This window comes from Arachis ipaensis, chromosome B2 (genome assembly GCF_059453495.1).
Source record: "Arachis ipaensis isolate K30076 ecotype BB chromosome B2, ASM5945349v1, whole genome shotgun sequence".
Classification (NCBI taxonomy): domain Eukaryota; kingdom Viridiplantae; phylum Streptophyta; class Magnoliopsida; order Fabales; family Fabaceae; genus Arachis; species Arachis ipaensis.
The window spans coordinates 109,972,237-109,986,027 of record NC_142437.1 but is presented as its reverse complement, the minus strand read 5'-3'; the positions used below and the strand labels follow the sequence as shown (position 1 = coordinate 109,986,027).

Here is a 13,791-nt window from a genome sequence, read left to right as displayed (position 1 = left end):
TCTTTTCCCAACTTCATTATTTTTTCCCAAAATAAAAGGGTTTTTTCTGAAGGAGGGTTTTTAACGATGCATCATAGTAGAGATTAAGGGACAATAGACAGTCAAAAACCCTTAGTAGCAGTAAAGTACCTTAGCAAATAAATAAAGATCTTTTACAATATCTTATAAATTCCTTCTCGCTTTTTTTTTCTTCCTACGAAACGCGCTGACTTAAGCTCGACAAAGCGTAAAAATCCCATGAACCGACCTAGATGGTCGTCAGGATAAAATGACGAGGTACAAGTCGGCGTAAAGAGGTTATAAAAGTCGATCGTGATAAACTCGGAAATTATCTGACTTACAAGTCGGAAAAACCGAGAAACAAAGAAATGCATCGCAAAAATAACTTTAGTCATAAGAACTCAATAAATCCAAAAAATTGAGTATAAGGAATACCAAAAAAGAGATCAGAAAACCTGTCGAAAGCACTAAAGCAAAGGCCGTCCCAAAGAAAAGTTTAAGAAAAACTTCGAAGAAGAGACAGTCAGCCAAGAAAAAGGTTTTTCAAAACAAAGATCAAAAAGATTTTTTCGAAACCTAAAACAGAAAAGCATGCGCACAACAAACAGAGAAAGGTAACTTAAACTCTTATAAAAAAAAAGGGTATTTTTCGTTAACGGCCATAAAAGGCCAAGAGAATGTCAGCAAAATACCACCATAAACATAAAAATAAATTGTTTAAAAAAGAGGGCCCACAGGTCGGGCCCCCATATAGCCACAATAATTTTTTTAGTTAGGAAAGACGTTACCACCAGAGTCAGGGAGAGTAGTCGGAGCACCACCAGAGTCAGGAAGAGTAGTCGGAGTGCTGTCAGGGCAAATATCCATAGGAGACGGAGTGGAAGTTCCAGGAGCCTTTGAAGAACTGGGGGCATCTTTTGGTCGGAGAGGGGACTCCATTATCCTCTACCCCCGAGCCTTTAGATCAGACTCGGTGACATATCGGGGAGAGGGAGGAGAAACGATAGCTCCATCGATCACTACTTTATCCGGATCCAAAGGAGAGAGGTCCAGGTCGGGAGCGAGAACCCCAACTTGTTCTTTAAAGATCCTCCATGCTTCTTCAGCCCCGTCAGTAATAGAGTCCTCCAATTCTATATAGGCCTCCCGAGCTCTCATCAAAATCCTTCTTCACCTCCACAAGGTCCTCAAACAAGCTTGAATAACTCTCTTGTGCCTTCTCCCTCAGGCCCTCCGCCATGGAACACTAGGCCTGCAACTTCCTCTCCCTCTCCTGGAGGCCATTCCTCTCCTCCTTCAATTTGGCGACCTCCTCTCTCAGCACCTTCTCCTGCCCTTGATATAAGCGAAGCCTCCTCTCCAACTCCTCAACCCTCGAGGATGAACCCAAAGAGCTAAGGGGAGTCTTCTCAAAGATATCAAGGAACTTTGTGCACACCCCTGCCACCCTGATACTTTGCTGAGCCAGAATGGTAAGATGGTTTCAAACAGAAGCATCATTCATACCTATACGAGTATGAGGATAGATATGCTTCCGAACGAACTGAGGCGCATCCACCTTGGCCTCACCTTCAAAAGAAGAGCTAGACTCTAAAGTCTTGCGCTTCTTCTTTTCTGGCTCAGGGGAAGATCGGGGAGGAGGGGACGGCAGAGAAGAGGCTAAAGAAGAAATGACAATAGGTTGGGTGGGGGTCCTCAAACTACGAGAAGAGGGTGGAGGGGAAGGAAGGGAAGAACCAGTTACCCTGGCGCCACCGACTCTGACGCGGGACCTCGCCTTGGTCTCCTAAACTCTCTAGTAAGACTCCCTGGAATTCTTCTTCGCCATCTCTGCAAAAAGCAATTAGGAAGCTAAAGTCAATGAAACAAGTCGGAGAAAACAAGTCGGGCGACCATCAGGTCAAAAAATATGATGAATAAACAAAAAGCTACCTAGTTGAGTCTGGACAAAGATCGCAGACCCCTAGAGAAACTTTTTCGTATCTAGGTAAGGGGCTCTCCCCCATACTTCTCGGAGGAATCCCACAATGGCCGCCTCTACCTCATCCAAGTCCTCCAAACTATATTTTTCACAAGGAGAGGCCTCTAGCCAGTACAGGGAAAAACGAGAAGAAGAATTTTCATCCAGGAAAAAGGGGGTGGTGACCCTCTACAGCTTGAACTTTGAAAAAGAAATTTTTGAAGTCGTGGAAGGATTCATCAAAAAGGGTAAAAACTCTCCGGCCTTGTATGGCCCGGAAAGACACCCCACTGAAGGGCTTAGTCATGTGGAAGAGTAAAAAGAAAATCTCCAAAGAAGTCGGAAAGTCTAACGCATGGTTGATAAATTGGTAAATTTTCAAAAAACTCCAAGAATTAGGGTGAAGCTGGGTAGGAGCAACACGGCAGTGACATAAAACATCTATCTCAAAGTCGAAAAAAGGAAGAAAAATACCTAAACGAGTAATCATGCTCTCATACATATAGAAAAAATGAGGGGCTGCCTCAGAAGCCCTCCCAAAACAGACCCGGTCTTCCGGACCCGGGGCAATCAGTTCATATTTCGGCTCATCCTCATCAGAAGTACAGAGCCTATGACGTATGCAGAGATCGGTGATGTAGTCAGTATCCACCCAAGGTTCCTCCCCAAGAACTGTACCGTCAACCCATAATGAAAGAGACTCTAAGGTAGACATCTTTCTAAAGGGGGCAACGAATCCTACAAAGAAAAAAGGAAAGAAATCAAAATAAAGTCTCTAAGGGTCTGAGGTAGAAGTTTTCAAAACCAACAGAACGGCTAAAACTACGGTCAAACACTCCTCTGAAACAGAAACATGCAAGTAAAAAGCATTTTTGTGGTAAAAAGAGAAGGACTGACCTTTACTTCTGAAGCAACGGGAATAGCAACAGTTGACCGAAGGCAAGAACAAAGCTTTCTCCAAAACAAGAGTGCACAAATATGAAGTTTTCAGAAACGAAACAACGAAAGAGAGGGAAAGTATTTATAAACACGCTAGGGGCATAATGGTAAAAACGGAAGCAGTCATTAATGGGTGCACCGTTACCAATGCAATTAATCCCTACGTGTGGATACACGAACTCCTAACGGACGCGACGCTTGATTAAATGCAACTATGGAAATTCAAAAGGTCACGTCGGTTACGGAAAGTCACGTCGGTTCCGAAAAATCACGTCGGTCCCTCTACAGGTCGGCTACAACTCCGAGTAGAATACTCGAACCCAATTCTTGAAAGAAATTGGGCTCGAGTATGAGCACTGTTCATACCCTGGCCCAACGCTAAGGCTCAGGTCCAAGTGAAAGGCTCAACCCAAAGGATTGAGTCTCACCTTACACCGACCTTCTCCTGAAGAAGTCGGTTCCCACCACGACTTGCTCTAAAAGAAGTCGGGGACAAAAATTAGCTAGCAGATAAACACTCATTCAAACGAGTAACTGCCTCTAAAATCTCTCAACCCACTTCCAGGAGCCATATCTCAACTTCCCTAGGATAAAGGGACGGTTATCCACCTTAAAAGGTAGAACTACTTCAACGGTGGTTATTGGTTCACCATTATAAATACACTGACATCCCTCAGGTATCTCTAAGTCCCAATACTCTCTAAACCTGCTTACACCTTGCTGACATAGGCATCGGAGTGTCTTTGTAGGTACCACCCCCCGTTCACTTATACTCACAAGTTGACAGAGGCCTCAAAGACGCGAACCCGCTCGAAGACTTCCCTCCTTAGACGATTGGGTCAACCCAACAATTCCAACCCACTAATCTCTGATTACCCATCGTAACAGTACTCTAATTTCCTCAACAATAGAACTATGGACCCAATGGTGGCCATGCAAATTGAATAAAATTCTTTATTACATAATGCCATTTAATAATGTATAAGGACTAGTAAAAATCTAATTGATATGAGTTTGTACTGTGATCATGATTCGATACTTGGTGTAGCATGCCAAAGAATAATAAAGTGACAATTAATGGAAAGTTAATTAGTATAATCAACATGAGATTGTATATATATTTCCTATAATATTTGGATAATGAATGTTTTGAAGCATTTACATTTTATATATGCATGATATAGCACATTCAAATGTTCCGAAGTATTTTTGTTCTTCCGAATTTAAGAATTATTTTAATAAAATTATAAAAAATAAGTTGGAGATACGAACTTTTTTTTTTAATATTGTATTATTAAAGGTGAAATCTTTTATCATGAACTAAATTATGTGTTAAACATTATTATGGCTATTTACAAAATATCAGTGATATTTTATGTTTTTTCAATTAAAATAATATTTTTCTAATAAAACATCAGTGACGTTTTGTATTTTAATAATTAAAATAATTTTTTTATAATTTTAATTCTTTTACTTTTATCCATCAGGTTCTGTTGGGTGTCTCATTTAGATGCATTTGAAATTAAAAAAAAATTGTATACGTGTCAACCATTGAAGTATAATACTTGTTATTTATTGGGACTACTAATGCTCTCCTTTTATATATAAAGGAGATATACACAAGATAGATAGATTTTATCTCAGTTCTTGATAGTGTAGTGAAATAGCGATACATTGTTCGCATATATTTTGTGAAGTTATTAATATAAGATCCGTGAAAAGGAAAAATGGAGAGTTATAATTGCAGTTGAACTGCTCAACAAGTCCATCACACACTCACAAAAACTGTGTCATGCTTCCAATTTCCAAGAGCCGATTTTGAATAAAATAGTTGTGTGGTGTGTATATATATAGTTTGAAATGTTCAATAAAATTTATATTTTATTTAACAAAAAGAATTCATAAAATATTATACACTTCATATATATTTTTAAATGAAATAAAGCAATATTATTATATAGGTTCACTAAACATGCTTACATCATCATCCCAGAAAAACAAGTTTTATTCAAATCAATTCTAGAACTATGGTTACTTTTTTAAAATTATTGTCTCTTTGAATAGGAAAAAATTACCAAAGACTTTAATACACGTCCACTTTTAGAGCCCTTGAAATAGAAATAAAATAAATGAATGACACCTCTCGACACTTTAATAGTGTAATTGTCGTATAGAAAGAACTGGAGAAAACTAAAAAAGAAAATCAAAAGAGAATGAAGTGCTATTCAAATATTCCAGCATAGGGCCGGCTGACCAATAAAAGCATAGGTGTTTCTTTATGTTCCTAGCAAGTGTCAACAATAACACTGTGTCCACAAGAATAATAATATTATATACTATATGCTTCTTTTGACATTAACCATGCATTATATATTTATTACTATTACTATATACATGCTAGCTTCAACATGTTATAGGTATTCTATTCCAAAAGAACTAACAATCTCAAAGCATAAGAAGAAGGAGAAGGATGTGGAAGAAGGGATTTGTTGTGGTTGAATTATTATTATTATTATTGTTGGTATGTTCATCAGTTTTGTTAGTGGTTGATGGATTGAGAAGAGATGAATACCCGCCTGAGTTTGTATTTGGTGCTTCAACATCTGCTTATCAGGTTCTTTAATTTCTGCTCTCAAATGAATGATATAGTTTTGATAAATGGAGTGATAATTAATAAATAAGATATATGGGATGAGAAAAGGTAGAAGGTGCAGCAGATGAAGATGGAAGGAAGCCAAGCATATGGGATACTTTTGCACATGCCGGCAATGGTACTACTCTCTCTTTAGAACTATCTCTTCAGAATTATGTTAGGTGTGAATCAAAATCAGTCATCAAAATCAGTTACTAGTATAAATTGAAATATATATTGGAATATAAATACAGGTTAAAAATAAATTAAATTACACATATATTTATACACAAATATATTGATGGCTAATTTTAGTGACTAATTTTAGTGTAGGAATAGCATTTTTGATCTCTTTATTGCTTTAATATTTTCTTTTTTTTGTTTTCTGTATAGTTTGAAGAATTAGTTTGGTTTAAGCACTCCTAATATTTTTAATATTTTTTCAGTAATGTTAAATAGACAAAAAATAGTTCGTCTAAACTGTTTAAATATGTCTTATTTAATATTATTTACTGTAAAATGTATTAAATAAAATTAAAAATAATAAATTTTAATAATTTTTAATTGTCAAATATTTCTATATTTTTTAGTGATACTTTAAATATGTTATTAATCATTTTCATTTTTTGTATTAAATAGATTATTTTAGAAAGATAACAAATTTAGTTATTACTTTTTTAGAATATTAGACATATTAAAATTTTAATAAAATAAAATGATAAATTAATTTTTCATAATTTTTTTAAGAGATAATTTTATCTTTATTTTTGTTTAAAGAATAATATAATTGAGAGATTAAAATATTTAAAATTTTAAAAAATTTAAAATCCAATTTATCTAATACTCTAAACAAATTATTAATCAAGTTTTTTTAATAAAAAATTAATTTATTCGATCCAACCTATGCTATATACTTCTAGTTTTCTTGACGTGATGTACTCAATGACGCACATATCTATAATTCTAGTTTTCTTTGTGGTCAACAATCAAACATATACACTTCAGTTGACTTGATTACAAATTAACACCTTGGGACTGCTGACCACAGATTCAATAATTCAAATGTGAGAACTTTTTTTGGTGTCACTCAATTGTGAGATTTATGGAGGAAGTCAGTTCAGACTTTAAAAGAAAAAATATACGGTATAAAAAGAGTATACTCTTTTGTATAGGAGTAAGCAATTTTTTTTTTAATTATTTTGTAAAGTATAATGTTTTATTATATATTTTTTAAATAAATTAAAAGAAAATATTAGAAAAAACATTGAATAAAGAGACTATATTTGACAAACCGATTAAAAAAAATATTGAATGTGATATATATTTAATAGTTTTGATTATATTATTTTTTAATATTTTTAACTATTGAATTATAATTAATTATTTTCGTTTATTGTGTCATATATATGTGTCTCTCTTTCACTAAATAATGCAACTAACAAACCAACATACAATACATATTATATATATCCATGATAATTTTAATATTTGAATATAATAATTTATATTAATACTTAAAAATAAAATAAAAATAAAAATAGCCCAACAAACAAGTTAAGAGTCTCTTGTTATCGTTTTGAAAAAATTATGGGAGTTTATGTAGCCTGAGAAAGAATGCATGCATATGGTTGAATATACATTCATATGTGATAGATCGATGTAAAATCTTATAAGCTTTTATAATTTTGCTAGAACTCAACATATATGTTGCAAAAGTCTTAGTACCCTTACAATAATAAATTACCACTTTTCAAATTAAATTTACAGCAAATATGTACAAGGGTGATGGAGACATTGCGTGCGATCAATATCATAAATATAAGGTGAGTACGTTGTTGTTATTATTATTATTATTATTATTATTATTATTATTATTATTATTATTATTATTATTATTATTATACCATGGCAACATTAATTATATCTTTGATATATAATATGGTTTAGATTGATAAATTATTAATGACCAATAATACTTGTATATCTCATAAAAATTAAATAGGAAGATGTCCAACTCATGGCCAAAATGGGATTAGATGCCTACAGATTTTCGATATCTTGGTCAAGACTTATTCCAGGTTATCAAATTATCCTTTTTATTAATTTAAATTTTTAAGATAAATAATTTTATAACAAAAATCAATAATATAATGCCTAAAATAATTTATGTCAAGTGCTCTTTGTATTAGATATTCACTTATTTTGATTTCGGTAATATTAGTAGGGAAACAAAAAAAAAAGTCAACTTATTTTATATAATATTTATTAATTATTATAATAATTAATAAATAGTAAGATAAATTTCGACTGTTTTTTCTTAATTCTTTTTTTTTACAGAATATTTTGGTTTTGATTTATGGTGTGTCATGGATAAAGAATCTTTCTACTTCATAAAAAAGATGTTACTTCCCCTCCGGCTTAGAACAAATGCAAAATTAATCACGCACAAAAATATGGAATTGATTTAGAAATATTTTGATTTTAAATAAATTAGATTCATGATATAAAAATTACTATCTTTTTTATATCTACTTTCTTTTCTCCTATTTATTGTTTCTCATTCATTTAATAGGATTATTAGTATACAAATTTGATTAATATTGTCTAATTTTTTAAATAAATATTTATTTTGGGCAAAAACATATTTTATAAATAGAACTTAATTACTTTATACCAAAATGAAGATCATATTATTGTTTATTTATTGGCTATTTTTGCTCTGAGTTCTAAATTTCAATTACCACCAGATGGGAAAGGGCCGATCAATCAAAAGGGATTACAATATTACAACAATCTTATCAACGAACTGATAAGTCAAGGTTAGTGGGAAAACTTTATCTTTAGTTTATAGTTTATACTAATATTTCAAAGATTTAGTTAAATATTTATATTTAGAGTAAATATCGTTTTTGTCCCTAACATTTGGGGTAAGTCTTATTTATGTCCCTAACGTTTAAATTGTCCTATTTGTATCCTTAAGTGATTCAATGTTATCCTACTATCAATTATATTAACAAATTAGATTATATTTTTCAATTATTCTCACTTGGATGTATTCATTCTCAATTAGGTCTCACTTGGATGTGTTTGATTTTAATATTATACCCACTATTTATGTTTAGATTCAATTATGTCCCTAGAAAAGTGAATTATGTAAATGTTGTAGGAATTAGTTTCAACATTTGATGAGCTATTTTTTGGAGTAGATCATTGATTCTATTCCAGACATTTGTATTCTAACTTCAAGAAGAAATTTTTAAAACTCAAATTAAAGCACTTATGATGTGTAATTGACGGCAGGATAACATTGAATCACTTTTACAAACGTTAGGATACAAATAGGACGATTTAAACGTTAGGGACACAAATAGGATTTACCCAAAACATTGGGGACAAAAACGATACTTTACTCTTATATTTAAGATTTAAATTTTAATGTTTTATATATTTTCTATAAAAGTTTTATAATTAATTATGTTAACATCGACTTTTAAACATACGTTAGTAATTAATAACTAAGGCAAGTCCTTCCATTATTTATTTATTCTTGTCTTTTAATTTCTGTTGTTCTTGTAGGAATTCAAGCACATGTTACATTATATCATTGGGACTTACCACAAACTCTTGAGGATGAATATGGAGGATGGGTTAATAAAAAAATTGTGTATGGTTCCCTAACTTCAAATATCCAATTAATTTGCATAATTGCATGATCATCTTAATTTACGAAAGAACCAAAATTTAAATCTTAAATTATTTATGTTTTGTGTAATTTAATACATGATTAATTTGTACATTACTAACACATTATTCTGTACACTTGCATACTCTTGTAGAAGAGACTTCACAGCATTTGCAAATGTGTGCTTTAAAGAGTTTGGAGACAGGGTCAAACATTGGTCGACAATTAATGAAGGAAATGTTTTTTCACAAGGTGGCTATGATATAGGATTCTTACCACCTCAACATTGTTCACCTTCCTCTATATTTAATTGCTCTAAGGGAAATTCTTCAACGGAGCCATATTTGGTAACACATAATATGTTGTTAGCTCATGCATCAGCTGCAACATTGTATAGGAACAAGTACCAGGTAATTAATGTCTACTATTTCATTCATCTTGGCCTTCCTTCTAAATTTGGTGACAATGGTTAGATCAAATTCGAGAACCTCATCGAAGAACAATTTAATTAGTGATTGAATTATATCGGTTCAATTTGATTTTCTGACACCACATAATAAATTAGACATTATACAAAAAGTTATAAGATTTTAAAAGTAAGACTTTACTTTTAGATACCACTATTCTATAAACCAAGTTAGGTTGGTCTATTAGTTAACTCATTAGTCCGCTTAAGTAAATATGAGAGTTCGAATCTCACTTTGTGCATGCAGCCACTCATTAGTTAGCGATGAACTCTTAAATACAGCTAAGCTAGCTAAATAAATCAGCTCCATACATGTGCAAGAAAGTCTCACATCACATAAATTAACTATCAAACATCCTATGATTAACGCAGGACAAGCAACATGGATTTATTGGGTTTAATCTCCTTACTTTTGGTTTTGTTCCTTTAACAAATACTAGTGAAGATATAATTGCTGCTCAGAGGGCTCAAGACTTCTTTCTTGGGTGGTAAGTAAGATATTAATTAAAAGAGCAATCCTTTAGGATTAGTATAATTTATTGTTTTTAGCTGCAGTTAGTCAGTAAAATTTAAAAATATTGTTAAAAATATAGTTCTAGATTGCTGAACTAAAAGTGTTGAATTATTGGCTAAAGGTGTTGGCTATATAAATTAAAATTGCTTAAAATTACTGGCTCTTAAACTTTTCTCTAATTATAATTATATTTGTTTTTAATGTGTCAATTGTCATTTTTCCAATGAAGGATATAGGCATATAAGCCTCCAAGGCTAAAACATAGCATTTTCTCTTCAGATTTCCTAATTTAATTTGTTTTGTCCGTATTTTATGATTGTAGGTTTTTGAGTCCATTTATTTTTGGAGATTACCCTGAAACCATGAAAAAGAATGTTGGTTCAAGGCTTCCAATATTCACAGAAAGTGAATCAAATTTGGTGAAAGGTTCAATTGACTTTGTAGGAATAAATTTTTACTATTCATATTTTGTTAAGGACAATCCTAGAAGCCTATATATAAAGGATAGAGATTATACAGCAGATATGGCTGTAGAACTTACGGGTAAGTTTATACTATATTCTATTTACTTGATCCTTAAGTTATCATCTATTTATTTAATTGAGGGGAAAAAAATATCTAACAGTAAATAGTTATTTTCGAACTCAAAAAATTTTGATTTTGATTTTGACAAAACAGATTTCAACTTTTGTTTTTGACAAAATAAATTTTAAATATCATTTTTATTTGACAAAATAGACTAACCGTTAACCGATCATTTTGGACATTTAAACTATGTTATTCAACAGAATTGACATTTAGAAGTTTGATTTGTCATCAAAACCAACGGTTAATTTTTTTTTTTTTTATCAAAATCAGAATTTTTTGGGTGACAAAATATTTATTTACTCAACATCTAATTATGTTATTTTTGGATGTAGCTTATACCTCAGAAGAAACATCTAAGGATGAGGTAATAGTAGCATTGGAATCAAGTACAATGATTCTTATCTTTTATGCATAGACACCAATAATGTTTTACACTTGTACACTAACTAGCTAGTTGTTTGGTTCAGGCCCAGATTATTCCATGGACTTTGGAAGGATTGCTTGACTCACTGAAGAATATTTATGGAGATTTTCCAATTTATATTCACGAAAATGGTTCATCTCTCTTTCTCTTCTTTATCTACTCCGATCTAATATGTTTAATTTTTAAGGACAATTTACATTACCTCTTTAATTTTGACATTTTATGAAATAGAAATGCTAGGGGTCAGCAATTTTTGTGATTTGTAGCGATCAAATAGCCATCAATGATGGTTTTAATGGTGTGAGATTGATGTGAGATTTTATCCAATGGCTCACTCTTCTTTGCTAGTTACATGCTGGCCAGAATTTAACAAAGTTACTGGCTCCCTAGACTTTTTCTTTATGAAATTTACCGTGACACTCTTCTATTTATCAAATCAAGTTGGCTTCTCTGATCTTAAGAAAATATTGTTATATTTATCAGAATCTTTAGTATATAATTTATAAACTATAAGGATATAGGTATATTATTATTATTATTATTATTATTATTATTATTATTAATTTCCTTTTTACAAGTCAAATTGAATTTCACCAAACGTTAATAGATCAATAAGAGTAATTTGCCCTGATTTCCATTGTTTTTTGTGTCTTCATGACATCAACATCTCAAAAGCTTCCAATTCTTTTGTCAACAAAACCAAAGCAATAATTTTCTATATATCCTTGAGTGATATAATTTATAATAAAACTTTGGACTTTACAGGTCTACAAACACACAGAAATTCATCATTGGAGGACTGGCCAAGGATAAAGTATTTACAAGAATACATTGGTAGTATACTTGATATGCTAAGGTACTTCCATTTTCATTTTTGGCATGTATTTTTCTTTTTCCATAAAAAATTATATAACCTTTGCTAATTCAATTTTTCATCAACAATGATAATTTCTAATCATATTGTTTTTGTGATGTTGTAAGGAATGGACATGATATAAGAGGCTATTTTGTATGGTCTTTCATGGATGTGTTTGAATTATTGGGTGGATATGAATCAACTTTTGGGCTTTATTACATTGATTTGAATGACCCCACTTTGAGGAGACAACCTAAGCTCTCTTCTCAATGGTACTCTAATTTCCTCAACAATAGAACTATGGACCCAATGGTGGCCATGCAAATTGAGAAGAATACCTTATTACACAATGCTATTTAATGTAATAAGGACTAGCTAAAATCTAAGTGATATGAGTTTGTATTATGGTATGCCAAAGAATAATAGAGTGACATGATTCATGGTTTGGTTTAATTATAAAGAATAATTGAAGCTTGTACATTTATATATGCATGATATACCACAGTCAAGATTGGTTTGGTTTAATTTAGTACCAAGATTTCAGCTTTTATGTATTAAGATGTGTCCCAAGGCAGCTTTAGCCTTTAACACCATCCTTTTCTCTCTTGAAACTTTAACTCCACCAATATTAATTTAAAAGTTTTCTGGTCTATATATACTATTTCTTTCGAGGGTTACCTAAAAACGGAGATTTGGGAACGTGAGGTTTAGACTCCTTCCAAAATAACGTTTGACTTGTTTTGGTGCCGAGATGTCGCCGTCTAAATTTCTCGTGAGGAGGTAGAGGGTGGTACATACGAAAGACTTTGATACTTAATTTAGTAAGGACTTTGAACAGGTTTTTTAGTATACTGGGACTTGAATATACTTGAGGTGTGTCAATACGTTTATAGTAGAATAGATAACCACCTTTTGGAGTAATTTCACTTTTGTTGGTGAATAACTGTTCTCTTTATGTTGAAAATTTGTTAAGATCTACCTTTTAGATGAGGTAGAGATAGTGTGAGAGATATTTAAGGAAGTGGTTACTTATTCAGATAAGTAAGACTAAACTTTTCTTGCCGTGTCCAATCTCTTAAGAAGTCGGATCAGTAAAAAAGGCCACCTTTTTTTAGTTGATTTTTATTCTTATTAGAGCTAACTTTATGTTTTTGGATCGGAATATGAACACATACCTAACAAAAATAATAGTTTTATGAATATATATATATATATATATATATATATAGAAAGACGTTAAACAACAACAACAAACACTCAAGTGCCAGACACATCCATCTTATTGTCACCTACATTCCCGTCTTTTGCATTGGCTGATGGAGATTGTAATCCCGGATGAATGGAACTTTCGCCACAAGACCTGTGAATCCTAAGAAAAGAGTTCTGAGGAATGTGATATGCGTAGGGATGAGATAAGCGTTAAATGAAAAAGCGCGATTTCACACGATTCTTATCTTATTTTATATATATATATATATATCAAAAGAAATTTGTGCAAAAATTTATGCAAACTTAAAAAAAATAGTATGAAAAGATATTATTTATGTTTTTCTATTAATTTAAACTTTATAACGAGTGATGTTATAAACACTCTATAACAGTTGGAAAACATATATTGACATACATCCGTTTACACCTAATAATTTGTAGTTTTAACACTTGGTATTAATTAAGCACTAAAACTATTTAACTGTTTTTAAATTTTCTTAAAATTTTGTATTATTATTATT

General features: G+C 31.7%; 1 protein-coding gene and 1 pseudogene across 1 annotated transcript; one reads left to right on the top strand and one right to left on the bottom strand.

The window, feature by feature from the left end:
- Nucleotides 1-768: 768 nt before the first annotated feature.
- On the bottom strand, nt 769-1,240 carry LOC148575192 (uncharacterized; annotated as a pseudogene).
- A 4,053-nt stretch (nt 1,241-5,293) lies between these two features.
- LOC107625768 (beta-glucosidase 11) lies at nt 5,294-12,609 on the top strand. Its single transcript, XM_016328471.3, has 13 exons — nt 5,294-5,513; nt 5,601-5,670; nt 7,299-7,354; nt 7,534-7,609; nt 8,279-8,350; nt 9,108-9,195; nt 9,368-9,623; nt 10,052-10,167; nt 10,516-10,736; nt 11,114-11,145; nt 11,249-11,336; nt 11,971-12,061; nt 12,187-12,609. Exons 1-13 carry the CDS (start codon nt 5,370-5,372, stop codon nt 12,419-12,421), a joined length of 1,545 nt encoding a protein of 514 aa, XP_016183957.2. The 5' UTR covers nt 5,294-5,369; the 3' UTR covers nt 12,422-12,609.
- The last annotated feature ends 1,182 nt before the right edge of the window (nt 12,610-13,791 follow it).